The following is a 27,821-nucleotide window of genomic DNA, read 5'->3' as shown; positions in this document are numbered from 1 at the left end:
TTCATCTACTAATCTGTAGGAAACTAATCCTAAAATATGAACATTCTATCTCAAGTATTTCTAGTACATTGACTGAACGGGTTAAAGGAATATGGGAATAATATTTTTTGTATGTTTTACTATTTTTCATGAATTAAATCTCTATAATTTAGTATTTTTAATTTTATTTATAATGGTCTATTTTTGCCAAAGTACTGTTCAATCTGCAATATTCTAAATGAACAAATTGAAAAATTTCTCTCGCGGAAGCTTCGAAAGCTCAAGTTTACGTTATATACGTGATTTCTTTAAATAAACCCCGTTTGCATTCAATTGTTGTGCACTTTCCCCGTTTTGTTTGCAAAATCAAATATTGTTTTCTCCATGAGTGATCAGATAGTGAAGAATAGAGATTATATACGCTTCAACCAGAGGAAAATATCCACACACCGTGGAATCATTCAATTACATCGGAAAATTGAGTCTTATCGATAATCGTGGGAATTTAACCGTTCAACAATGGGAAATGTTACCGTGTTTTCTTGTTGGTCTTCTGATTGGAAAATTAAGGGTTATTGAGAATTCATCGAGAAAACATGTCGATGAGATTTTTCCATTTTCTGCTTTTTGATGACGATTTTATGACATAATTTCCATTGGAAATTTTGCAAATGGTGCTGAAAAATTGGAGAGGGAAATATATTACTTTTTTATGGTTTTAAATTGAAGTTTTTATTTCTAATGAAACCCTTTTTAGTTTGCCATTTGGCGTGGTAACTTTTTTTTTTGTGGAAAAAGAAGACTCTTGTATGGAAAGCTCATGAAATATTTCAAGATTAATTGAGTGGGTGAGTCTCAAGAGGAGGCTGTCAATAAGTGGGATGAATGAAAAAATAGTCAATGAGAGTCCTTCAAAGTGCACAAAAGTTCATTCGATCGGAAGTGGGAAGTGGCTTTTTCAAACTCAGCACAACAATGCACAATCGTAGACGCGAAATTGCATTCGATAGCGGCATTTTTTTGCGCATTTTTTAATATGTTTATATATTTTTTTATGCCATGACCATTGAATAAAATTGAATTGTCGAGAGAATACAATGTTGAACTATTTTTTTTTTATTTTATCCATTCAGCATGAATCAGTTTTGGTGATTTTTTTTTTTTTGAAAATTCCACAGAGAAAGAATTGTCGTGCATATTTGTTATACTTTTATTCAGAGTAATTCTTTGAATTGCCAGCAACTCCAGTAACTTTTTAATTAATAAAATATTCGAAAACAATTTATGCAAAAAAAAAATAAATTGAATACAGTTTCAGAATGGATACCGTGGAAACTTCAAGTATCAGTGATGAAGTGAAAGTTCTTAGGTAGAATTTGAGGTGAGAAAAATTCACTTTCCTGCCCATCGTCAAGATTTTCCCACGATATCATTGCAAATTCACTCAATTACTCAAAAGCAAAGCACAATTCACGCAACAATTTGCTATTGATTTTTCTCACGATGAAGCAATAAAAGTGTCCAGATGGAGAGGATACTCAGTCAGTCATCTGGTGATTGTGATTCTGTGAAAAAGCTCATCCCAGAAATTGTCTGTTGAGTGGATTAGTGCAATTTTGAAGGAGGATTTTACTGGATTTTCTCAAAGGTATTGTTGAAGCTTTTGCTGATGACAAGAAGTACGAAGCAAGAGGTCAGGAGAAGTGTCTTGAGAGCTTTCGCTGTCAAAGGATATGAAAGTATTTATTTTTCATATTAAAAGAAAATAAGAATGGTCTACAGATAGGATAAGAAATATTGATATAGTGTGAAATTTATAAGTTTTTGTTGAACTTGTGTTATTTGAATTTTTTCCGTGTTCAGTAAAATAATATTGAAATGTGCCTTGCAATCAATCAACCCTTCTGTAGGGGAATTCTGTAACAGTTTGACAATGTCATATGGTAAATTTAGTGAATTCTGGACTAGAACAACATTAATGCCCAGTGAGCATCAAATGATCATTACAAGCAGCTATTTGAAGCTTTAAGTAAATGATATGTGTTGAATTTTTAATTAGTTCTTCCGAATTTAGCAAATAAAAATTATAAAATGGTCATATGACATTGTCGTACTGTTACGGCGTTATCACACTTGCGCATTAAAATTTTAATGTGATTCACATTAATTGTCGCTTGTGAGCGTCCAAATATGTTACTTGCGTCTTTGAGTCACTTAATATTTGGGGTTTTTCTATTTATTGATAAAGAAGTGGACTTGGCCTGCAAAAATAAGTTTAAATTTACCTAAAACATAAATATTTTTCACATTAAAAAATTAAAGAGAAAATCGCATTAATTTTTCGCATTAATGTTATAAATCAATTTATATCAAATTTTGCGGGTCAAGCCTACCTTTTTATCAACAAATAAATCAAATTTTGAATATAAAATGATTCAAACACACAAATTACACATTTGGACTCTCACCAACGACAATTAATGTGAATCATATTAAAATTTTAATGGGCAAGTGTGATAACACAGTTACAGAATTCCCCTACTCATTAATTTTATTTTACATTACTCAAGAAAAAGAGGTTCGTCGAAAGACTTTGGAATTTGAGGGTAATTTTGCAAAGGCATCATCAATGTAATTATGTTAAGCAGATACTTAACACAGAAATTGTAAAATTTTACTTGTTGAATAGGGTAAAGTGGTACAAGTTGGACAGGGCTTTTTTCTTGATAAATTTAGTACTTCATTTTTATTTGTATATTTTTAATGCTTTAGTTTTATAATTGTTTTCCTTGTGCTTAAAAACAAATTTTGTACTGCATTTATCAAGAAAAAAACCATGTCCAACTTGTATCACTTTACCCTACAGTTAAATATTTTTATTAAATATTTCTTCCCTCTTTCATCAAAAGTAGTATACGTTTCCGCAACTAAATTTCTTCCTGGAAAAGTTGTTTTATTCGAGTAAAATAATTGAGATTACGGGCGTTTTTTATGGAAAATGTTTCATGCGTGAATACATGATATTTTTACCAGTAACAAAATAATTCCTAGAAATTATTTGTTAATCTAAAAATGAAAAAGGAAATATGAATCACATTTTGCGCTCCAAAAATATTTTTTACCGCTCGAATTCAAAGGGATAGCAGTTATATAATTCGATTTTTTTCCAAATTGTCACAGCTCTGGAGTTTAAACGGTAAAAGATATCGACTTACGGTCTTAGATGACCCCCACTTCCTTTTTTTTCCTAACGCCCCTTCAACCCCTCAACGATGGTTCTTTGTTTTTTTTTTTAATTGGCCTAAGTTTATTCAATGATTTTCGGATATGTTTTAGAGGTAGTCCAGGGGAACATTTCGGCCAAACATACCTATGATCGGAAAATTCCCCATTTTGAATAATTGAAGGTCAAAAGTCAACCACTTAGGAGGGCAATTTTTTTACCGTTTTGATTGAATTTAATTGTTCTTTTGGAAGGGCCTTGACGTTTCTTATCCGGCTATAGGGGAAAGTTCCCATGCTTGTTACCATTGGAAGCTTCGTAATGACTGAATTTTTCCTATGTTTCTCAATAAACGTGACTCAGCAATATATTTTAAAAACTGGCTACTTTTCCATAGTTTTTAAAATATGGTTGCGATGAGTCATATATATATTGTGAAACATAGGAAATTTAGTTATTACGGAGCTTCCAATAGTATCAAGCATGGGCACTTCCCTCTATCAGTCTAAATCGGTAATCAATTGGTCAAGTAATTGTACTCTGAGAAAAAAGGGGGTGTACTTAACTTTGTTTCCTCATAATTTTTACACTTTTTAGGTGTAAAAATTTATCAACATTTTTTAATGTTAATTTTACAACTTTTTAAGGGTAAAATTAGCATGGAGAAGGGTAATTTTAACCCTCAATTAAACCTTAAAGCATAATATTTACACCGATTTCGGATTAATACTGCAGGGCAATATAAACATTTCCGAAATGTTATTTTAACTTTTTAGGATTTGTCTCAGTGTAGTTGATTTATTTTTTATTTGCGCGTAAGCATGTTACTAATGATAAGAACATTCTAACTTCTAACATGCCCATGCCCACTCCCCAGACAATTTTCCTATTTCAGAATTGTTTTCCGATTTTTGAATGAATTTAATCATTTTTAAACCGATATAAAACAAACATCCAAAAAGTTAGCCCATGGATCTATCTATCTCGTGAGTTCGAGCATTCACCAAAGTTGGGATGCTTTGCCATCTCTTTTTTGAAAAGAAATTTCTAAATAGTTTTCAGACTTTTACCGCCAAATTACTCATCAAAAACTATTTATTCTATTCAAAATTTGGCAAATATCGAAGAAAAGGTTATATAGGGTAAGATGGAGTAATTCGGAATCATGTCTACTTGGGAATTTTGAGATTTTTTCACTGTTTCAGATAGTCAAAGAGAAAAATTAAATCACGAAGAAGTAATGGAAGTGGGGTGCCTTTGAAAGTGGGGTACCTTTGAAATTGGGATTTTTTTAAACTTATTTTTAAACAAAAGTGAGCCTTATCGTGATATAATTTAGTTTCACAATCTGTTTGTGCAGCTAAATTATATAACGATGCCCTGTTATACTCCTGACCAAAACCCTGAACGAGTCTCAAATAAAGATTGCAAGACTTGATTGAGTTGTTATAAAAACAATTATTTATTTAAAGATCTAAATAGAAACGACTCCATATTTTTGCTCCAGCAACTGATGAAGGCTTGGAGACCGAGCTGAAAGCTCTGGAGATAGTTGATGTGTTTAAACGAAAAAACTGTTCTTCAGTATCTTTACTTTTTTAAACAGAGGATTTCTAAAGTTCTATATATACTAATATTGCCGAAACTGACTTATAGTAGAGGAAAGTAGTTAAAATATTATATTTCGAATTTACAGAAAACTACCGGTGAAATCCATTAAGAATATAGAAAAAATGAGTTGTCTGAAGCTTGAGTTGTCCGAAAAAAACGCGCTTTCCCCTATAGGCGAAAATTTATGGAAATGTATAGTTTTAATCATTATTTTAATTATATTTAGGGAGAAGTGGGATATCTTTGAATTGAGGTACTTTTGAAACTGGACTTTTCTTCTATTTTTAAATGGAACTGATCATGATGTATTTTAGCTTCAAAAAATGATTTGTGGATATGAATTATGTCACGGTAAGGTCTAGTTTCATTTAAAAGTAGGAAAAAAGCACAATTTTAAAGGTGCCCCAATTCAAAAGTGCCTGACTTTCCCCTACGCCAGGGCGTCTCTCGTCTAGTTCTCGTGTCAAAACGGACCTTAAGCAATTTTCATTAACGGAATTCAGATATTCAGGATATTTCCCGCTATGGCAGTTTCCTTCAAAAAGTAAATGTTAACGAACATTCTTTTAATGGTGTAGGGTATAATGAGGTATTTTGGAACCATTTACAATTTGGGACATTTGAGATTTTCTCATTGTTTTCGATGAGTAAAGAGGAAACAATGACCGCGAAAAAGACGAAAAAATGATTATGAAAAAAGGAGGAGTTTTTCTTCCTTTTGAATATCTAAAACAGTGAGAAAATCTCAAATGTCCCAAGTTATAAATTGTTCCAAATTACCTCATTTTACCCTAGAGTCCGGACGAATAGAACACCGGTGTCCCAAAAATTAAAACTAATTTTTCGGACTAATTAGAGGTCAAAATCACTTTCTATAGTCAAAAAAAGGTTTTGTTTTTGGGACACCGGTGTCCCACTCGTCCTTAAATGCAGTTATTTTCGCACACTTAAGACTTCTGAAAATAGTGCAATGTGCTAAAAATGCTCCTTGCATTTCATCACCAGGTATTATCCGGGAACTCCTCCAGATAAATCCTGGAAGAATTGGAAATAGATTACGATCAACTGGATTACTTGGCTGGATCAGCATGATGACGCCCTTAAAAAAATCCTTGAAAAATCGAAAGAAGACAGTTATTTTGTGCCATAAATTAAAAGCCCTTGTTCGAGGGACGCCCCACGTAACGCTTCCAGTCAGAAAAATTTTAATGAACTTTAGTATAATGTTTAAAAAGGGAGCATTTACGATTATCCCCATTCCAGGCATGGTGCTTGCTGGAAAATTCAACCCTCGTTTTATTTACTGAAAAATACTTCTCTTTTTTTTGCTTTTTTTTTTATAAGAAAATAAAAAGAAGGGACCATGGGGCAGTTCCAATCATGTAAGAATTTTTTAAAATATAAAATGCAATATTTAATAGAAAATAGCTTGACGTACTTAGTATGAGTATACCTCATAAAATATTTAATACATAAATTTAAAAAAAAAATCAGCAAACTTAAAGTCCTCCACTCTCCTATTCACATTTTGACGAAAAATATATACAAATACTAACCCACAACTTTAACATACTACCAATATGAACTGTTATAAGAAAATCAAGATTTTTAAGCAAACTTTAAATTAAATAATAAAATTTATAATATTCCAAAATAAATTTCTGACGACTGATAAATGCATACCATACAAAAACCTGAATAAAAATAAACTTGTATTTAAACTTTTCAGAGAAAATTTTCTCAAATAAATTTTAGACTATTGATATTCTGAAAGATTTTTATTTTTCACACAAGCATTTAGAATATTTTCCATACGAAAAGAATTGAAAGAAGAACATAATAAATAAGATTTCTTTCTCACAAATAATTCTTAGCCAAAAACTTTGCTGTTTAAGAATTAGAAGACCATTCATTTTTTTTTAAATACAGATTTCCGAGACTTCTTTACAAAATGAACATCGTATCTCATCCGTTTTTATGCTACTGGTCATATCATCCGTCTAGAAATTAAGAATATTATTCAAATGTTATTCAACAGTATTTAATTCCATAATGTTTTTAATGCTTTAACGTCATGTGCGCTTGATTGTACAACTTCAAAGTATAATAAACTTGTCTGATATACTAATGCCTAAGAGCAGAAATAAAGCACTTCTCAATTCTTTGTAATACTTGTTGAAATATTATTAATCTTAAAAATACACAGAAAAAAATATTTTGTAAAATTATTCGTATATGTTTGTGAACTCCTACTGTGGACTTACGAAATGTTCGTAAATTGTATAACCCTCTAAAAGGTTCGTAAAAGTTTGTTTTCTTTATAAAACATTCTTGTTACATGATCACTTGACGAGCATTATTTATCCTTTCACAAACATTTGTTCGTAAATGTTCTTATGCACACAGAAAAATGTTTGTAAAATTTTGTCATTCGTTCGTAAAGCTTTGTCAGACAAACAAAAATGCACGAACAAATGTTTGTCAAAGATAAAAATGCTCGTCAAGTGATCAAGCTACCGAAATTATTTGTGAAAAAAAGGATAAACTTTTACAAACTTTTTATGAATTATTCGATTTATGAGCATTGCGTATGTCCCCAGTAGGAATTTACAAACATTTACGAACAATTTTACAAAACATTTTTTTCTGTGTATTTTTTCCATGTTCATTTCAGTTTTTTTGTGCTACAAATAATTTATTATGCAACTTTTGATATTTTTTGAATTAGAAATTGCTATCCAAGATTTAAAATTCGGAATATATAACATTGTACAAAAACACGTTGTTAAAAAATATTTGTATTTTTGAATTATATTTGGATATTCTATAAAAGAAATAAAGATAAATAAACTGTCAGATGAGTTATTTCCTAGCAAATTTAAATAATGCGACACTTTTTACCAATGTTTCTATATATAAATTGCAAAGCAGAATAGGATTTTATATAGGTAAAGTTTATCAAGCTACGACAGAGTTTATATGTATATTAATGAAATCGATCAAATAAAATATATAAATTAGTCAAATATGATATGATATCAAAATATTATTTTTGTCTAAGATTGAACGCACTATCCGAGTTAGTCAAGAACTGAGAGATTCCACTTTCTGACGAATTTAGGGGAATCTTCCAGGCTTCGTACATATTTTGGATTTGAACACTTTATAATTGTCCCATATTTCTTTAATGAACCTGAACAAATTTTGTTCAGAAAATGTGTAATTTAAGACTGGCTATTTAATTATATTGTTATTACACTGAGAAAAAAAGAGTGTGCGATTAACATTTTTTCCTCAGAAATTTAACACATTTTAGGTGTTAAAATATATCAACATTTTTTAATGTTAATTTTACACCTTATTAAGCGTAAAATTAACATGAAAAAGGATAGATTTAAGACCTAATACACCTAAAAAGGGTAATATTTACACCGATTTTGGATCAATACTGCAGGGTAAAATTAACATTTCCGGAATGTTACTTTAACTTTTTTCGGTTTTTCTCTCAGTGTAGGTGAGATTTATTGTAGAGATATGGGAAAATATATGAAGTGTTCGAAGCTACAGTTTGTGCGAAGCTTGGAAGCCTTCGCATACATGTTGAAATTGTATTATCTTAACGGCGTTATCACACTTGCACATTAAAATTTTAATGTGATTCACATTAATTGTCGCTTGTGAGCGTCCAAATATGTTATTTGTGTCTTTGAGTCACTTAATATTTGGGGTTTTTCTATTTATTGATAAAGAAGTGGTTTTGGCCTGCAAAAATAAATTTAAATTTACCTAAAGCATAAATATTTTTCACATTAAAAAATTAAAGAGAAAATCGCATTAATTTTTCGCATTAATGCTATATAAATCAATTTATATGAAATTTTGCGGGCCATGTCTACCTTTTTATCAACAAATAGATCAAATTTTGAATATAAAATGATTCAACATGATTCAATGATTGATTTATAATAAGTATTCATTGCATTGAGCGCAGTTTTTGAATAGAACTTTTTGAAAAAATATTAATACAAATACCTCCTATAATAATAACCTTAATGAATACAAATGTCTATTTTAATATGATTTTATCTTCACAATTCACTTAATTAAGAAGCTTAAGCTTTTGAATTACTTTTAGTTGCAATTAGAACTTGCGGTTCTATTATATTGAATGCGTTTTTTAATTACCAATAACTTTAAATTTGACGTCAGAGCCAATAAATTGAAAGTTGATTTTAACCATTATGCATCAGTAAAAGAAATACTATAAATAATTTTTCATTCCTCTGAAAAATTGATTCACTATGCAAATCAGTTCAATTATAAATGAATTAAATGTGAATTAAACTAGTAGACGAAATTCTCAATCGAGAATGGTATTATTAAAATCTCGTTAAATTGTTTTGATTTGTATTTATTTTTTTAATGCTTTATGTTGAGGAAATATTGTTAAATGGTATTCAATCTATTGGATTTAAGATGATTGTCATGATAATTTTGGAAAATTGAGTGAATACTTTGATGAATTTAGATAATGTACAGTAGATTCTCTCAAATTCGAATGCTTTGGGAAAATAATTTGCATTTCTTACCTCTCAAATTCAAACGATATTTTCAAAAAATAACGGAATTTATGTGAGATTATATTGTACTTGGAATTACAATGCCAATATTCTTCCAAAAATCTTCCTGGTGATGCATTACCTTTCATTTTATACGATTATAAGGAAGTTGTAGAGAAAGGTGGTTCTCTATGTAGAGAACCACCAGTTTTCTCAGTGCTGAGAAAAAAGGGGATGCTTTTAACTTTTTTTTCTCGTAACTATAACACTTTATAGGTGTAAAATATATCAATATTTTTTAATGTTAATTTTACACCTTTTTAAGTGTAAAATTAACATGGAAAAGGGTAACTTTAACCCATAATACACCTAAAAAGCCTAATATTTACACCGATTTCGGATCAATAATGCAGGATAAAATTAACATTCCCGGAATGTTATTTTAAGTTTTCAGATTTCTCTCAGTGTATCATTGATACTGGTGCTATTCCATTGAAATATGAACATGTTTTTTTTTTTAGTACTTTACTGTTTTCAAATGCTTCTGTATTATCGACTTTTCTCTGTATTGGTTCCTGTCTCGACTGATTTCCTCAGTCTTTTCTGTGTTCTAAAATCACAAGTCATGACAGGAACCAACATAAAGTAAAGTCGATAAAATAGAAGCACTTGAGAACAGTAAAGTGCTACTTAAAATGCTAATTTTTAATTGGAATAACATCATAACACCAATTTTATTCATATCCAGCGAGCACACTTAGCTGAAAACGAAAGCTTTTTCAGCATATTTTTGCTGAATCCATTAGAAAAAATATGCTGACCGGTCAGCAGTTCTTGAACAAAAAGTGCTAATCAAATATATGGAAATGGCACTGCCTCGCTAGTTTCGTTTTAGAGGTTAGTACAATTCAGCTGAAAATACATATGTTTTCTGCTGAATTGAAATCGGTTAGCATTTTGTACTCGCTGCGTAACCTCACATTTGACGCATTTGACATTTCGAATTCTACCGTCCGTCATTCGAATTTAAGAGATTCAACATTTGAGAGAATCTAGGGACTTTATTGTACGTGTCGATCGATATTCTATGAGAATGTCGACCGAAAATGCATCATAGCGGAACCTCTTGCTTCGTATATATTTTTTTATTCGATTAAGCTTAATAGACTTTTCTTCAGCAATTTTCCCGTCATCAGTTGGGATGATGCTGGACGTGAGGAAGATATACGCAATCCTGGCTTGTGCTGTTGCCATCAATGGCCAGATGAATTGGTGTGAGATTGAAGAGGCGAGTTGTCAAGGTCAGGGAAGGCATATTGCCTGCGAGAATACAGAATTCCCACAGGGAAAGTGTGAGAACAAGCAAAATGTGCCCATTGATGAGGATCTGAAGATTGTCATCTTGGCACGTCACAACAGATACCGCAGCCAACTGGCCATGGGTCATGTGCCACGATTCCCAAAGGCCGCCAAGATGGAGGAGATGGTCTGGGATGATCAGCTAGCATATCTGGCTCAGCAGCATGTCAAGCACTGTAGCTTTATGCATGACGAATGCCGAGCCACTGAGGAGTTCCCTACAGCTGGACAGAATCTGGCATTCACAGCTGAACCTACAGCTAATGTCAGTTACCCTTCTATCTTGGATTCCCTTGTGGATCTGTGGTGGAAGGAGCATGAGAAGACAAAAGTGACCATTGTGGATGAATTGAGAGCAACGGATTCCCTGACATCGGGACACTTCTCGCAAATGGCAAAGGAAGCAAATACCCATATTGGATGTGGGTACCTGACCTATGAATACGACGCAGATGACACTCACTGGTTCTCTCACATGCTCACGTGCAACTATGCAGACAACAATTGGCTGGGACAACCCATGTACACTCCCGGAGATCCCTGTTCCCAGTGTAAAGAACTAGGGAAGGCCTGCAGTAAGAAGTATCCAGGACTCTGTGCTGCCTCCCTCATTTAAATAATTCATTAAATACTGTGTTCTTGTTCCGCAATAAAGCGCTTTTGACACCTGTGGTTTACCTTTCTCTGATGCGTCAGCACCCTTACACGCAATTGTCGGCAAATTTTCAACAAACAACCATTTTCTTGGGAGGAATTGTGTAAATTGCTGCCCATGTTTTTCCCATTGAAAATTGTTTGTTATGCTTTCTTGGTAAACAATAGGGCGATTTCTCACTGCAGTACGAATTGAGATGTTCCGCCACTTTAATTGGCGCCTTAGTACATGTTGCAATTTAATTGCGATTTTGTATTTGAGCTTGTTCGTCTATGTTTTATTTATGCTGAAATGGGACGAATTTCTATAGTACACTTTATCATTTTTTTTCACTGTGATTTTTTGGGCATTTTTCTGTATTTCGTGTTTTGTAAATCCTTTTTATTTAATTTGATTTATTATTTCTCAATTATGCTTGATTGCTGCTGCTAATCGATTTACCACAACTAATCTTATCAGGTAAGTGACTGAAACCACTGAATCATAGTTCGTATATAGTTCGTATATACAATTTCAATAATAAGATTGAATGGCTATTGTTGCGTGGTATCAGTAAAATAGGTCCAATCATAATGATTAATTAATTAGTTAATTAAGTTATTAAAGATTAGTCAGAATTTTGATCACTTAAGTTACCTGACAGTCTTAAGGTACTTATTCCAATCTAAAGAAATAGATATGATTAATGATCCTGGAGTTAACTGGAAGACCACTTGATTCTGGAAATCCGAAGAGTATTTCAAAATCCAATCTCCCTGAAATATTGCAGAATTTTGCTGAACATTTGCAGAAATTTTTACTAAATCTTGGTTGAACTATAACCCTTCAGGTAAAACCTGCCACCGTACAAAGAATTCAACATCCCTATGGGATATTTAGATCAAACAAAAAGAACAGACATGCCAAAAATATTTAGATATTTCAGTATTCTTCACATGCGATTATTTAATAAGGGCTGCAGCAGAATGGTAAGTATTTTGGTAAAATGGTAAGTAAAAAATTCAAAAATGGTAAGTAAAAAATGCAAATTTGGTAAGTAAAAAATCAAAATTTGTAAGTAAAAACTCAAAATTTGTAAGTAAAACTTCAAAATTGGTAAGTAAAACATCAAAATTGGTAAGTAAAAAAAAGAAATTGGTAAGTAAAAATTCAAAATTGGTAAGTAAAATATTGAAAAACGATAAGTAAAAAAATCTAAAATGGTAAGTAAGTAAGTAAGTAGGTAAGTAAGTGGTAAGTAAGTGGTGGTTTTTTACTTACCAAATTCGATTTTTTTACTTACCATTTTAGATTTTTTTACTTACCAAATTCGATTTTTTTACTTACCAAATTCGATCTTTTTACTTACCATTTTTGATTATTTTACTTATCAATTTTGAATTTTTACTTACCAATTTTGATGTTTTACTTATCAGTTTTGATTTTTTTACTTACCAAATTCTTTTTTTTTTACTTACCAATTTTGAATTTTTACTTACCAGTTTTGATATTATACTTACCAAACTTTCAATTTTACTTACCATTCACAACATTTTACTTACCAAACTTAATCTTTTACTTACCAAAATTGATTTTTTTACTTACCAATTTTGCTATTTTACTTACCAAGTGAATATTTTACTTACCGTTTTTACCAAAATACTTACCAATTTTGTTTTAGCCTTTAATAAGTAGGAACCAAGGTTCTGATGTCTTATAACCTTCAGATAGGCCCCGGTCAATCTTTAAGTCAAAAACCCGAAAATTAAATCCCAAATGCGAATATCCCAAATAGAACAAATCCAGAAAGGAGCAAAATTCTAAAAATTAAAATTCCAAATGAGCCAAATTAATAATTATCTTATTAATCTAATATATATCTAATAATTTTATAAAGTACAAAAAATCCCTTTACCCCAGATTAAGAGTTAAGATTAAGATTTGTCTATGGGTCGGTTATATTCCGTTCGGAACCGCTGTACCCAGGCCACTTATTTGGGCCCATTATGCATTCCCCAATCTCCTGTTCCATCTTTACCTCCTAGGCGGTAAACCTACTCTATATCACAGTACTTTGGGTGCGTTCTGATACATCCGGTGATCGTCGGATGGGAGGAGATTCAGCCTAGAATAAAAATTTCTTTTTTTCCCAGAGCTTTTGATGCTCTACGCACCTTCTTCAGTGATCGAAAATGTTAGGCTTTTTCTGGGACTTCGTCTCGATGGGGGGCAAGGATGATGTCTTTTCTAGGTACATAGATCACTGAGTTTACACACTTTTAGACATTTTACAGTCATTAACAAAAAACTTTCAATAATTTCTAATAGAAATTTCTAACATATTTAAATTACTTGTTACTTCTTTTTCAGGAGGCTCTCATTAGAGCGCCAAATAAAGAAAGAAAAAGTGTTTTAGCCGAATCAATCATTTATTGTAATTAAATTTTAAATTTTTATTCTGGGCTGAACCTCCTCCCATCCGACGATCACCGGATTTTTCATTAGGTTAATATCAACGTCGGTTCCCTACATTCGTTCTGATACAGTACCGCTTCATTTAACAGTAGAGCAGCCTCGGTTTATGAATCTGGGCAGTGAATGTTTATTTGTATTCGACTGAACTCTGCATGTCGAAACTTATTTCCTATACCAACCTCTCTTGTTTAGGCGGTATAGGCGGTTCATTACTCTCCCATTGATTCATTACACGAATTCGAAATTAATGCAACAGCTGAAAAATCTACAGCTGCCTAGGCACGAACCCGGGATCTTACAGTCATATAGACACAACCATATCCACTGAAGCCCCTAATCTATGTGCCTCATCAAGCGCAACTAATAATTATCCAATTCTTAGTTTTTGGCTTTTAGGATTTTGTCTATTTGAGATTTTTACTTTTCGGAATATTGGATTTCGTGATTTTGATACTCTTTTTTGATTTTGTCTTTCGGGATTTCGGTGTTTGGGATTTGGGGATTTCTGGATTTTGGCTTTTTCGCATTATGGCTCTCAGAATTTAGGTTTTCAGTATTTTAGTTTTCGAGATTTTGGTGTTCGGGAATTTGGTCCATTCAGTATTTAGGTTTTTCGGAATTTTAGATTTCAGAATTTTTTCCGGGACCAGTCTAAGTTTTAGGTGTCTAGACCTTAGACTGCTATTATTTATACTGATATTCATAGAGGAATTTTCGATCTAATGGGTTGTAGCAGATAGTGAAAGGAAAAATAGACCTTTCTTGAATTTTTCTCTTTAATTCTTCACAAATAACTGAATTAAAGGAAATTTGACTATTGGACTAGCTACTAAAATATAATATTATATTTTAATGAGTCAAATTTCTTAAAAATATATTAAAGAAAAATTATTGGTTCGAAGGTTGAATTTTTTAGAAGGTAGCGCACTTTCTACTAGTAATGGTAAGGGAAAGTACCCAGTGCCCATGCCCATGATTTACACAGTCCCAAGCTTTATTATGACTAATTTTTTCCTATGTTTTTCAATAAATGTGACTCATCGTACCCATATCTTAATAACTAGGGGATAGTGTCCTGTTTTTAAAATATACTTCGGAGTCATATTTATTCAGAAACATAGGAAAAAGTTAGTCATTATGAAGCTTTGGACCGTGCAAAGCATGAGCACTTTCTCCTATATTCAGAAATATTGAATTAATATTGCATAAGAATAAAGAAAAAAATCTGGTTGCCTGATAAAATCAGTAGCGCTAAGACCGCGGCAGACGCAATAAAACATGAATGAATAAAAATAAATAAATTGCATTAAATTGAAATTATAGGGGAAAGTACTCTCCCTTCGAACGATAATGCTTTCGATTAATGTGAATTTCTTTTATTTTTCCTGAGATTTACACATAATTATTATGTAATTATCAATAATTGGTAAAGCTAACTAATACAGTGGTGGCCAAAAACAATAGGACCACTTTGTAAAGCTTATTTTTGTTTTAATTTGTATATCTTTTCCCAACTTATTGCCATAACCTTGATGTAGAAATCTTCAAATTATTAACATCGTAGAATAAAAGTTGTTTTGTCGGCTAGTTGTCTCTATATTTTGCTCAGAATACATAAATACTGAAATTTAATTCGGGCGATAAAATACGAAAATTGTCATTTATAGTTTCTAAATATAGCTTTAGTTCCGATTATTTGATTCATAGGTCACATTCATTTAATTAAATGAAAGTGGTCCTATTACGTTATTAAAACAGAATATCACTATTGACATATTCTGTGAAAAATAGAGACCTCTTGCGGCCAAAACAATATGTATCCGACGTAAGGGAATTATTTGAACATTCCTACATCAAAATTATTTGAACAAATTGGAATAAAAAAAATGCAAAAGAAAAAATAATGGTTTTTGCAGGGGTGGTCCTATTATTTTGATCACCACTGTATTTAATAGAAATGTGTATGTCTCTTCAGAAAAATAAGAGAAAATTCACAGTATTCGAAGGAATGAACGCTCAAAGGGAGAGTACTTTCCCCTATATAATTATAGTCAGTAAATAGATAAGTAATTTAAACCACCGTTTTTAATATTTCTGTCTTGTCAAACAACTTTAACTTCTTTATTATTTAATTTAAATTTTAATGGTGACAAATTTCAAATTCAATGGGATACAAACTTTATTTTGTTTTGCTTTTTCTAGAATTTGGTTAAAAATACTTAAATTGATTAAACGTTATTAAATTAATAGATTGAGAAGCTCAGAACTTAAACAGAACATATCGTATGTAGATTAGAATAGGACATGCTCTATTTTTTTTAATCTCCATAATGATGATAATTTACCTGAATATGTCAGATTCTTCATTTCGCAAACCATATATTTTCATTTTTACATTTTTCATAATTTATTAAGTAATGGAATTTATTAAAAAAAAACTTTATTAAAAAAATTAACGGCCTTTACCGTAGGATACAAAACGACTTAATAAAACATTATATAAAATATAAATTTATTCATTTATTTATTGAATTACGTATTAGAAGTGGATGGGAATTTTGCATTTTACTTTAATAATACAATGGCGTTTGAGAATGTGGAAAATTTATTGAAAAAAAATTACTACACATTTTTTATTTTGAAAATAAAGTAAGATTGATCGTTGAAGAAAACAATAAAATAAATATGTTTGTTTTTTTTATAAATTTATTAAACACATATAAATACATTGCAGTAATACAATATTCAAAGTTTTCGTAAGCATGTGGTAAACATTTTTTACAAAAATCTAGGTTGGAATAAAATTGTCTTCTAAAATACGTTTAGTTAGAATAAATTCTATACTAGTCTTAGCATTAAAATTAATATCTTATGCCTTTTCTATTAAATGATAAGTCCTTTAGGTAAAAAGGTGAGTTCTCGCGTTTCTCATAATTTTTAATAAAATAAAAATTGGATTTTTTTTTTATTTGAAAAAGGTACGATGTAAAAAATGTCAGGGATCATTTCTCTGGAGGTTTGTCGGGATGGGAGCAGTAGCAGAAAAAAAAAGTAAGAACGTGTGATGGAAAGGTCCCAGAAGTAGTGTCTAAGGCGGAAAATGCACAGCACAGAGGAAAAGTCCCCGAGAGATGGATATTTTTATTTATTTCTTCAGTTTCCAATTCGATTTTCGTGCCAAACTCAATAAAATCATTTTCAGTCGATTGATTTCTCCTTCTTCATCTACAATTTCATCTGCCACCACACGCTTTTCTCCGGCGGCTTTCAAAAGACGGAAAAACCAGCCATGGGTTGGGAAAAAATTTCCCAGTAAGAATTGGAGTTCTGGGAAGAAATATATTTCATCTCAGAGACATTTGTATTTGTCACAGGAGAGTTGCGTTTTTTTTTTGTGCTGCCAAACAAAGAGACAACACTCGTGATAAAAGATTCTCAGGTGAGAAAATGGTATCACCTCATGGAATGTGATTAGATTCCTTCAATGCAGGTGACACAAAAGTGATTGAACTCGCTACAGCTGCGCAAAAGTACGGACATTTACTACAATTGATCGATTGTTTTTCTCTCAAAGTCGAACATTAACTGTTGGGTACTTTAAATCACTTAATGCTAGTGTTATGTACAGTTTCCAGTTTTTGTAATAATTTAAAGACAAAGACACTAATTATTTAAATATGCGCTAAACGAGACGTGGCAATAACCTTAAAGAGATCACTCAAATCTTTTCTATAGTCAGGGACTGATACTATTTTCGTGAATGGTTGAACAAGAACTAAAAGAACCATTCCACCTAAAAAAGCATGAGTGATATTCCCCACGTAATAATCACGTAGATAATTACGTGGAACACATGCAAAATTCTGAATTCTCTAAAGAAACGTTTCTCAATTTTTAGATACTTAAAATAATATTCAATGCAGTCCTTATTCTTGGTCAGGTCACTTTACTAACTACAATCACCAAAAAGTTTTGCAGTTTATAAAGTTTGGTTTTTTGTAACGAAATATTTATTAATCTGAGAACAGCAACAGCTGAATATTATTTCAGCATTGGTATTAAAAAAGTTCAGTAAGCACCATAAAGTTTTTGCAGATGATTATAATTGCAAACGTCAGTATCATCGACTGTTGCAAATGCCATTTTTCCATCATAAATATTTAATATCTAACCCTATTCCCACGCAGATGATGCATATTAATCTTTCATTGATTTTTTGGGAAAAATTTTTAATATTTAAAATTAATGAGATTAACATGAGCAACTTCAAGACTCATTTTCCAATAGATTTTAAAATTTGTTTAAAGTATCTTAGAAGAGGGATGATTGAAGAATTTCATGGATTTTAAAATGTCAAAAAATATCTTTAGGAAACAATTTGCTTGTGTAAATACAATAGGGTAGAACAGCCTAACTCAAAACCTGGTAGAAATGGGATTTTTTTAATGAATGAATCCATATTTGATTAGTCTGGAGCGTAAAAAATTAAATAATAATAATAATAAATAATATAATATTACACATAAAATACACAAATAAAAATTTATTAGGAGGAAGTAGGGTAAAGTGATATAATTTGGAATTAGTGTTATAAGTTGGACAATTCGCCGGTACAAGTTGGACATGGCATTTTTCTTGATAAATACAGTACAAAATTTGTTTTTAAGCACAAAGAATCAAATTATAAAACTAAAGCATTAAAAATATACAAATAAAAATCAAGTACTAAATTTATCAAGAAAAAAGCCCTGTCCAAATTGTACCATTTTCCAACTTGTACCACTGTCCAACTTGTACCACTTTACCCTAGGTCATATTTGAATTGTGACACCTTTAAAATAGGGGAGACTTTGGCAAAATTTGTCAAAACGGAAATTTCAATATTCACTATTCTCTAAAATAAAAGAGACTGAGGCTTGAAATTTTTATTATAGATAGCTTCATGAACCTTCTTAAACTTACAATGTTTGAAGGTATTCGAGGAAGGATTATATAAAATTAAAAATAATGCAATTTTGAGACCTATTTTTGGAATATTCGCCTTACATAAAATATCAATACTGATTAGCTCGATTTAAGCACATTTCTCGTTACGATAGAGAAAAATTATCTGCAACAAAGTTGTAAAGGAATAAATTTCCTATAAAAATATGTCTATTTAATATTTTTAACGTTTGTGAAAGTAAAACGTCACAAATTATCCGAAGACTGACAAAATTTGCACCAGGAATTTTAAGAAACTCCAAAAAATCGACTTTTAGAAAATGATTCGAAAATCACATTTCTTTCGAGATAGAGGAAAATAGTCTTCTGCAATGTTGTAGAGCAGTAAATTTTCTATAAGAATATGCTCATTATAAAATGTTTAAGTTTTCTCAGAGCTCGTGAAAGAATTAAATATGCGTTTTGACAAGTTTTGCCCCAGTCTCCCCTATGTCTTTTTTCTTATATTTTAAATTAAAATGGATTTTATACGAGTTTTATACTGGAGGATAATAGCCCAGTTCCCGAAGGTTTCGAAATCCTAAATTAAGAAGAAATTCTAGTAGTTTTCCGAAACGGAATAGATCGTCCTTGATATTCAATCCTAAGTCAAATACTTTCCAAAAATCTTCTCGGAAAATAAATTAACAAAGATAAGACATATGAATAAACCTTAGGTGTGAAGCTCGTATTACCGTGATATTAATAAGTTCCACTAACAAATTATGAAGATATCTTACAGTAGGGGAAAGTGGGGCTACATTGAGTTGTGGGGCGACATTGTTATACGATTTTTCGCATATTTCTAATGAAAAGTGGGTTTTAACGTGATGTAATTTAGATAGACAAATAATTGTGAATATAAATAAAATAATTGTACGGACCAGCTTCATTTAGAAATATGCGAAAAAGTCGTGTAACGATCTAGCCCCATAGCTCAAAGTAACCCCATCTCCCCCAATTCAAACTGAAAAAAAATGTAATTTGAAGGGGATGGCTTCATAGAGTATAAAAAAATTAACAGATAAAAAAAACTAGGAAGATTTTATTTGACTTACCAAAAAGAATAATATTCAAATAAAAAAGGCCTATGTTTTACAGGTTGTCTGAAAAGTTCGCCTAAGAGACATGAAAGAGAAAATTCATAATTCCAAAACTATTTTTTCCACTAAATTTTTTGACACAATGATCCTTCAATATTTTTAGAATCTAGACTATGGCGAATGTAGGTTTCTGAAAGAACTACAAAATATGCTTCATCGGACGATTTAAGCTTCGAGCTATTATTATAAATAACTATTATAAATAATATTATTATAAATAATATTATATATTATTATAAATAACTATTATAACTTATAAATGAATTTGATCCATTATAGTATTATATTTTAATAGCTAGTCCAATGCCTCAAATTTTCAGAAAGAGCTATGGGTGAAATCCACAAGAAATATAGAGAATAAAATGAATTGTCCGAAGCCTGAGTCGTCCGAAGACAGCATGCTTTCCCCTACTTAAAATGGCTCAAACGACACTCAGAAACTTGGACTGGAAAAGGATTTTGTTAAACTTTTAACGTATGTGGCACAGGTTTTTAAAACTGTTTTTTTTTTCATAGAAACCTTTTATAAAATGTATTACATATATTTGTGTAAGATGCCTAGTTCACTGGTAAAATAAAAGGATTAAATTTGGATCAATTTTATCCTTTTTTTTACCAGTGTACAGAAAACATAGTTTAGTCGACCACCGAAGAAGGTTCATATCCAGGACTGAAAGCTCTGGGCAAGATTGGAGCAGTATTTTTTGTGAGGTGACATCAAATCTACCGGCCATCACCGGAGAGTACCTATCTATACGTATTACGCCAGTCAATCATCAAATTATTCAAATTTATCCATTTTGAAAAATTTACTTACATATTAATAGTAGTCTCACAAAGAAACCACAAGAAATTCAGTGTGAAAATTGTAAAAAAAAATTTAAATAGACTGAAATATATGTGCAGTGCCCCAGATCCTACCAGAACAGCTTTGACCACTGAGGAAGGCTTGGAGCCCGAGTCAAAAACTTTGGGAAAAATCAATTTTTCAACACGAATTAAAATTTAGCATAGATTCTTAATAAGAGTAGTACTATATAATCGAATCTCATTTAAAATTCTGTCGTTTATTTAATATGCTTTTATGCAGACTTTTCAGATAACACGTAAAATGATTAAAACTAAAATTGAGTAGGTATAAAAAACAAATAGAGGGTAGGGGAAACTGGGGCGCCACTAAACATGGGGTAGCACCAAACACTAATTTTTGTTTTTTTTTTTAACTATTTGGCCTATCACAACCATTTTTTCAGTAGACAAGCATCCCTATAGTGCCTATAAATTCCTATAGGTCTTGTCCTTAGAAGCCGAATATCTGATTAAAAAATCGCAGTGTTTGGTGCTATCCCGTGTTTGGTGGTGCCCCAGTTACCCATAATTCTGATCGGTTTGAGAATGTTAAATATTACTAGAAAATGTAAAGGTAAGCAAACAGCAAAATATATGTCCGCCACTCGGAAGAAACTTAATGCGAAAGACACCTGGAAATCCTAAAGCGCTATCTCTCACTGTTTGCTCCCAGAAAAAAAAAAATTGAGAGTATTTATAAAATTTTCAAGCCAATATTTTATCTTCCAAAATCCATTCTTATTAGTCTTAGAAGAGATAGAGGTAAGGACAAACTCATAAAAGTATTATGAAGGGTATAATAGGGTAATTCTGAACATAATTTAGTTCTAAATTTTAAGACTACCTTGCTGTTTTAGAAGGATGGAAAGATCAAGAAGATAAGGAAAAAGTAGAAGGCCTACATTTAGGAGTAATTCTTTGTGACCTTATTTTGTCCACTTGAAACAGTGACAAAAGCTCAAAGTTTAGACTTAGATTCTGTTTATAATTCCCCTATTGCACCTTTTAGAATTATGTAAAGTTTCTGTGCGAAGTGTCTATGTCCTAGACAAACATATGACTTAAGCTGGGAGACGGCTTAACGTTATGATAGTCAAAATAGTGATTTGGCTAAATTTCCATCTAACTATAAGCCGTGTCCCGGCTTAAGTCGAGAGACGGATTAGTCAGAAACCAATAGAAATGTAATCTGATCACTATTTCAATTATAATTACGTTAAGCCGTCTCTCGGCTTAAGTCGTAAGAGTGTCTAGGGCATTAAGATTATAGATTTAGGTAAAAGTGTAAAGAAGTGTACAGAATGAGATGCCTGCTTTCACAACTTTAAAAAACATCAGGATGTTAATATCGTACATTCCGGCTGCTTTTAATCCAAAAGGCCTTCGAGACATGCACATTATCAAAAGCAACATCTTTTGCTCTTTGACATTGTATTCGTACCATTTGGTGAGATACAATTCGGTAAATATATTTTCGGTTTTAGAAAAAATTAATTCCCCAAAGATGCAAATGACTCCGAATTGGACAAAAAGTGTTACATAAAGTGGCAAAAAAGCTACAGCATCGTCACTTTGAATGAGATAAAATATGAACAACATGAAGATACCGCTTGTTCCAAATTGAACCGCAAAGACATAACCGAAAATATCGCTAAAAAGTTTGAAGTTTTTCAAAATACCGCAGTGAAATTTGTGAATTTCTATTAAAAAGTTAGTTTTGTCGGTGACTTTGGTATTGTCGAGATGTCTTATCATGTCGCGAAAAATATTGATGATGGCAAGAAAGTTGAATCCAATGACTACGAGAATTGATTCGGAGACTAATACAATTAAAATTACCAATTGGAGTACGATGAATTGATGAAGATATACAAAGAACTTTGCATAATTCAGTTTGTCGTTCATTCCGGGTAGTGCTACAATTATGGAGTCGGTATAGATCGAGTAGAAGTTGAATCCAATTCCAGTAGTGTTATAAGCTGAAATTATAATTCTAAAAAAAATATTTTTTAGAATTAAATATATTGGTAAGGTATTCTAGAACAAATTACTTCAAAAATATGTTGACGATGAACAGTATTTTCTTAAGGTGAAGTCCGGAAACAGTTGTAATAAAATCCATTTGATGAACTCGATAAACTTGTTGTATAAACGTTAAGAGATCATCCAACTCCTCTGAATATGCAAGGACTGATACGGTTTTTGTGAAAATTTGGATAAGGCCTGAAAGCACCACACAACTCAGAATAACATCAGTGATATCTTTTGCGGTTTGAATCATCGCAATGAAAGTAAAGACAAGGGTATATATTATGAAAATCGGAGCAATTAATTTTTCGCGACCACAGAGATAATTATGCGGAATAGAAGCGAAATTGAGAATTTTCAGAAAAGATCTGATGAGTTTCTCAATTTTCAGATACTCAGAATAGCACTCAATGTAGCCTTCCATCTTGGTCACTTCCCAACTAACTGAAACCATTGCAAAATTTTCCAATTTATACAGTTTGGTTTTTAGTTAACGAAATATTTATTAATCTGGGAAGAGTAACAGCTGAATAATATTTCAGCATTGTATTTGAAAAAGTTTGGTAAGTAGTTTTTGCAGATGATTACAATTGCAAACGTCAATATCATACGATTGTTGCAAATGTCACTTTTCCATCACAAATATTTAATTTCTAAACCAATTTCTCACGCAAATGGTGCGAATTTATTAAATTCATCGCACAATCTTTCTTTGTCACCTCAATAATTGAGGATTCAATCATGAAAAGTTGCAGGATAAATTGTAATTTTTTTTGATGATTTTGTCAATTCTCGATTTGAGGGTTAAGGACAATTTTCAGTAATAGAATCCTCAGGGCAACGCCAAAATCTCATCAAGAACACGCCCCTTGAAATGGATTCTAATCAAGTTTTTGGTAATGAAATATTCACGAGGGTCGCACTTCGCAAAACTCAACAATTTTCAATATCTTCCACCCCTATTTTTGCGCAATATACAAGAGAAAAAATTCAATTTCCAGTGCAAATTGATGCCCTGGTGCTGCCCCAAACATCAACTTGGAAATTAGTTTGAATGGGAGATAAATTGAGAACAGATCGTAATTCACGATGGATTTTTGGGAACAGTTTCAATCTTTTACTGAACACTCATGATAATAGTTTAAGGTAAGTTTCAACCACTTATGGTAGGCTTCAACTATTAAAAACAATTATAATGCAAGTGATCCCAGGCGGGAGAATAATTGAGCAGGATTGATAATCATATTTACAATAGCTTAAGTTTTACTGATGTAAATTTTACCTCAAGAGAACTACGTGGCATCTGTAATACCCTAGACACACTTACGACTTAAGTCGTATAGATCTGAGCTCAATTGATCTAAAATTCGACTCAATGTTTTACGTATGACTACAGCTTAAGAAATGTATATTTATTTGGTAGCCTCCATTTCCATGGGCAACTATAGGTATTTTGGGAGTCCTATGTCCATCTTTAACTTTCTCTTAGATGGCCACCAGAAAAAAGTTGGGAGAATACAAGTTAATCTATAAGAAAACGCAGAGACTGATTAGGTGAAAAAACAGAGCGTACATCAAAGAGCAATTGGATGACGTAGATGCACTGCAGCAGATGATAAAAGTGATAGGATTTTATCGGGCTGTGCCATCGCAATGACGGGGCTACCAACCACAGATGTCTTTGTGTAAAGATCAGTCGGGAAACACCTTAGTGCAGATGTGAGGAACTCTTCAATAGCCTGCTCAATGCAGAAGAACCTGCATCAGGGGAGATCGAAGAGCTTGATAGAACTAACCACCGAGAGGAGGAGGCTCCGAACTGGACGGAAGTTGCTATAGCCATTCAAAACTTGAAAAGCCATAAATTTTCTGGCGAGGTTAACACCTCGGCAGATCTGGTTAATTATGGAGAGGAGGAACTTTACAACCGGGATATGGAAACTTCGTATTTTACATTTCGTATTACACATTTCGTATTACGGAAACTTCGTATTCTAGTACATTTTGTATTTCACCATTTCGTATTTCACATTTTGTCTTTCATTAATTTTGTACAAAAATTGAACAGGCGCTACTGATAACTTTCAAAAACACAGAAAATTTCCCTTTGCCCCAAACAGGCAATACTAATAATTAGAGCTTGGAGTTTAACTTTAAACTCAGACCCGAGGCGCATAGCGCCCTTAACCCCATAAAACAGCAATTTTATTATTTTATTGGTTGATATACTTGTGTAAAATGTATGGCAGACGAAATGTTCAATTTTTGTGCAAAAAGTATGAAAGACGAAATGTGAAATACGAAATGGTAAAATACGAAATGTACTAGAATACGAAATGTGCAATACGAACATGTAAAATACGAAGTTTCCGCAAACCGTTTAACCGCATCTACGGTCTTATCTTATCCATGACGTCTAGGAGTCAGAGATGATGCTTAGCAATTGGAACGTGCCTACAATTGTTCCAGTATGCAAGAAAGGAGACAGACTGGGCTGCAATAACTACAGGGTAATTGCTCTTTTGGATTCGGTGTATAAAGTCTTGACGAAGTTGATATTAAATAGACTGAAGCCGTACGCTGATAAAGTGATCATGTCAAGTCAAGATGGCAGGTGGTAGGACTTGAGTGTTCTGCGTATTCCTCGGGCTAAGACAAGGTAATGTACTGTCAACGGTTCTGTTTATTTTAACCCTAGATCCATTACGAAGATCTGGATACAATCAACGATCATGCATCTAAGTCGTCGCAGTTGTTTGAATTTACGTATGATATCAATGTCATGGGTCGAAGTGCGGTAGAATGAAAATGTCTTTCATCAACTGAGCCTCTATCGCGGATAGATTGGGACTTAAAGTCAATGGGTCACCAGAATACCACCAGAATCTTTCATTTGATTCTTGAAACTTTGAAGTCGTTAAAAGCTTCTAATACCTTGGATCTACTACGGTGAGCTTTGACAACAGTGTGAAGATCCAGGTCAATAAGCGGAATGAAGCGGGGAGTAGGTGCTCTATTGCTCTATCAGCAATATTCCGTTCTCGAAACGTCTCTCAGTCATCAATGATCATAACCATAGTAAGACCCTTGTCATTTTACAGTTTGAAGATAATGCCAACGACCCAAACTGAAGAGCAATCGCTACTGATCTTCGAGAGACGAATGCTGAGACGGATCTATGGCACAGTAAGATAATCAGCTAGTGGATAGTACCGTATCCAGACGAACCATGAGCTGGAAGTCTTCTATGAGGAGTCAGATATTGTGGTCACCATTAGAGCATGCCAAATCAGCTGACTGGGACACATCCAACGGATACCAGCTGTAAGGATGCCAAAAAAACTAGTAAACAGTGAGCCTGAAAGGACAAGAATGATAGGACGTCCCAGAAAACAAGGAAAGGAAGTAGTGGACAGTGTCCTTAACCTTTTAAGGACGATTGGATCACAGGTGTCTCATAGAGAAAATAATTTTTCCTGGACTTTCCAAGGTTAGATGTAAGACTTATCATTGATTATATTTCTCAGTTTAATTTTTATTGCTGATTTTCAGTCCGTAAAAAGTATCTGGTCGTTAAAGGGTTAAACAGCTGTGCGGATGAGGTACTGGAGGGAGATGGCAGGCTATTTCCAGGGCTGGAGGAGGTCAATGCGAGAGGCCCGGTCCCTTAAACGGACATTGCAGCCGCCTAAGTAAGCTGTATCACGTCAAGCTTCTGAGATATCTTACGGTAAAGTTTTGTAAATTTTAGTGTGTACTCTACTGGGTGTACTGCACGAGTGACTGGATGAGGATCTGTTGGGAGCCGTTCAGCAATTCATACATTTGTTCGATCATTTTTATTTTTCTGGTAAAACTTTACAAACAAATGACAAAATTTTACAAAAATTTTTTGAGTCTACAAACATTTACGAAAAATGTTTGTAAGACAACAAAAAATTGTAGTCAAGTAAACGAGTTACGAATAATGTCTGTGAAAAAGTACAAACTTTTACTAACTTTTTGTGAGTTATACGATTTACCAACATTTCGTAAATTTCCAGTGGGAGTTCACGAACTTTTACGAACGATTTTACGAAATATTTTTTTTTTGTAAATATACTTTTGAGGTTGTCATGGAATACAAGTCAGTACCTTTCCTAGTACCATATTTGATGGTACAGGTCTCAGTCGTGGACCTTTATGCCCATTGTCAATTACGGTTTAAATAATATTATTCAGGATCAGCCTACAAATTAGCTTAGGTTAATATTACGAGGGTGTCAATAACTCGAGGCTACGTCCTACCATTATTTGATATTTATACTAAAGTAAAGTTTTGCTGTTCAGGATAAATGAGATTGATTGACAAGACACTTCACTACTTATAGAGGGTTCTCCCCACAATTTTCACTATAATTTTATTGAGAAAACTCGCGAAAACAATCACAACTTTGCGAATTAATTGCACTGCAAAATATTTTGTCTGCCATTTGACTGGAAGCCACTGGTAATTATCTTGTGAGACGGTGTTTCACTCAAGTCACGGCAGCTCTTAGTTGTTCTGTTTTAGAACACAGCTCTTAATTCAAAGCACAACATGTTTAAGTTGATTCGGGTCTTAAAATATTCTTACAGACAAGAGCTGTATTTTTGCAAATTCCATATAAAGTTAGAGCTGCCTTTTCTGAGTGAAGAAATAATAAACATAGGATGGGTATGGGGCAGTTTCACGCACTTAAGGCATTTAAAAAAAAAAACAAAATTTTAGAATAAAAAATTATAATAAGCATATACAACATATTTTAAAAATACCAACAACCAAGAGAAACTAACTGAACTTACGGAGCTTTAATAAAAAATTCTGCTGTATAACATTGCCCCATCCACCCCTAGATTTATTACAATTTCTTTGAGTTTTCAAGTGCAAAACCAAGAGTTCCAGCACTCTGTAGAGTTTTTTTTCGTGCTGTTTGGCAACCCTTGTACTGAGGATAAAAAACTTTAAAATTGATTTTCTGGCGGCTTTACAAATATAT

At 32.4% G+C, this 27,821-nt stretch overlaps 1 protein-coding gene across 1 annotated transcript; it reads left to right on the top strand.

Moving 5' to 3' along the window:
* Nucleotides 1-1,519: 1,519 nt before the first annotated feature.
* Nucleotides 1,520-11,399, top strand: LOC129802164 (antigen 5 like allergen Cul n 1-like). The gene is made up of 2 exons (XM_055847782.1): nucleotides 1,520-1,627; nucleotides 10,551-11,399. The coding sequence occupies exon 2, from the start codon at nucleotides 10,574-10,576 to the stop codon at nucleotides 11,345-11,347; it is 774 nt and encodes a 257-aa protein (XP_055703757.1). The 5' UTR covers nucleotides 1,520-1,627; nucleotides 10,551-10,573; the 3' UTR covers nucleotides 11,348-11,399.
* The last annotated feature ends 16,422 nt before the right edge of the window (nucleotides 11,400-27,821 follow it).

Source organism: Phlebotomus papatasi, chromosome 2 (assembly GCF_024763615.1).
Source record: "Phlebotomus papatasi isolate M1 chromosome 2, Ppap_2.1, whole genome shotgun sequence".
Taxonomy (NCBI): Eukaryota; Metazoa; Arthropoda; class Insecta; order Diptera; family Psychodidae; genus Phlebotomus; species Phlebotomus papatasi.
Note: the sequence above shows the minus strand (reverse complement) of the source record. Positions and strands in the feature narration are given on the sequence as shown.

What these genes read in the sequence shown, in the direction of transcription:
- LOC129802164 (XM_055847782.1), top strand. Translation starts at nt 10,574, where the DNA reads ATGATGCTGGACGTGAGGAAGATATACGCAATCCTGGCTTGTGCTGTT.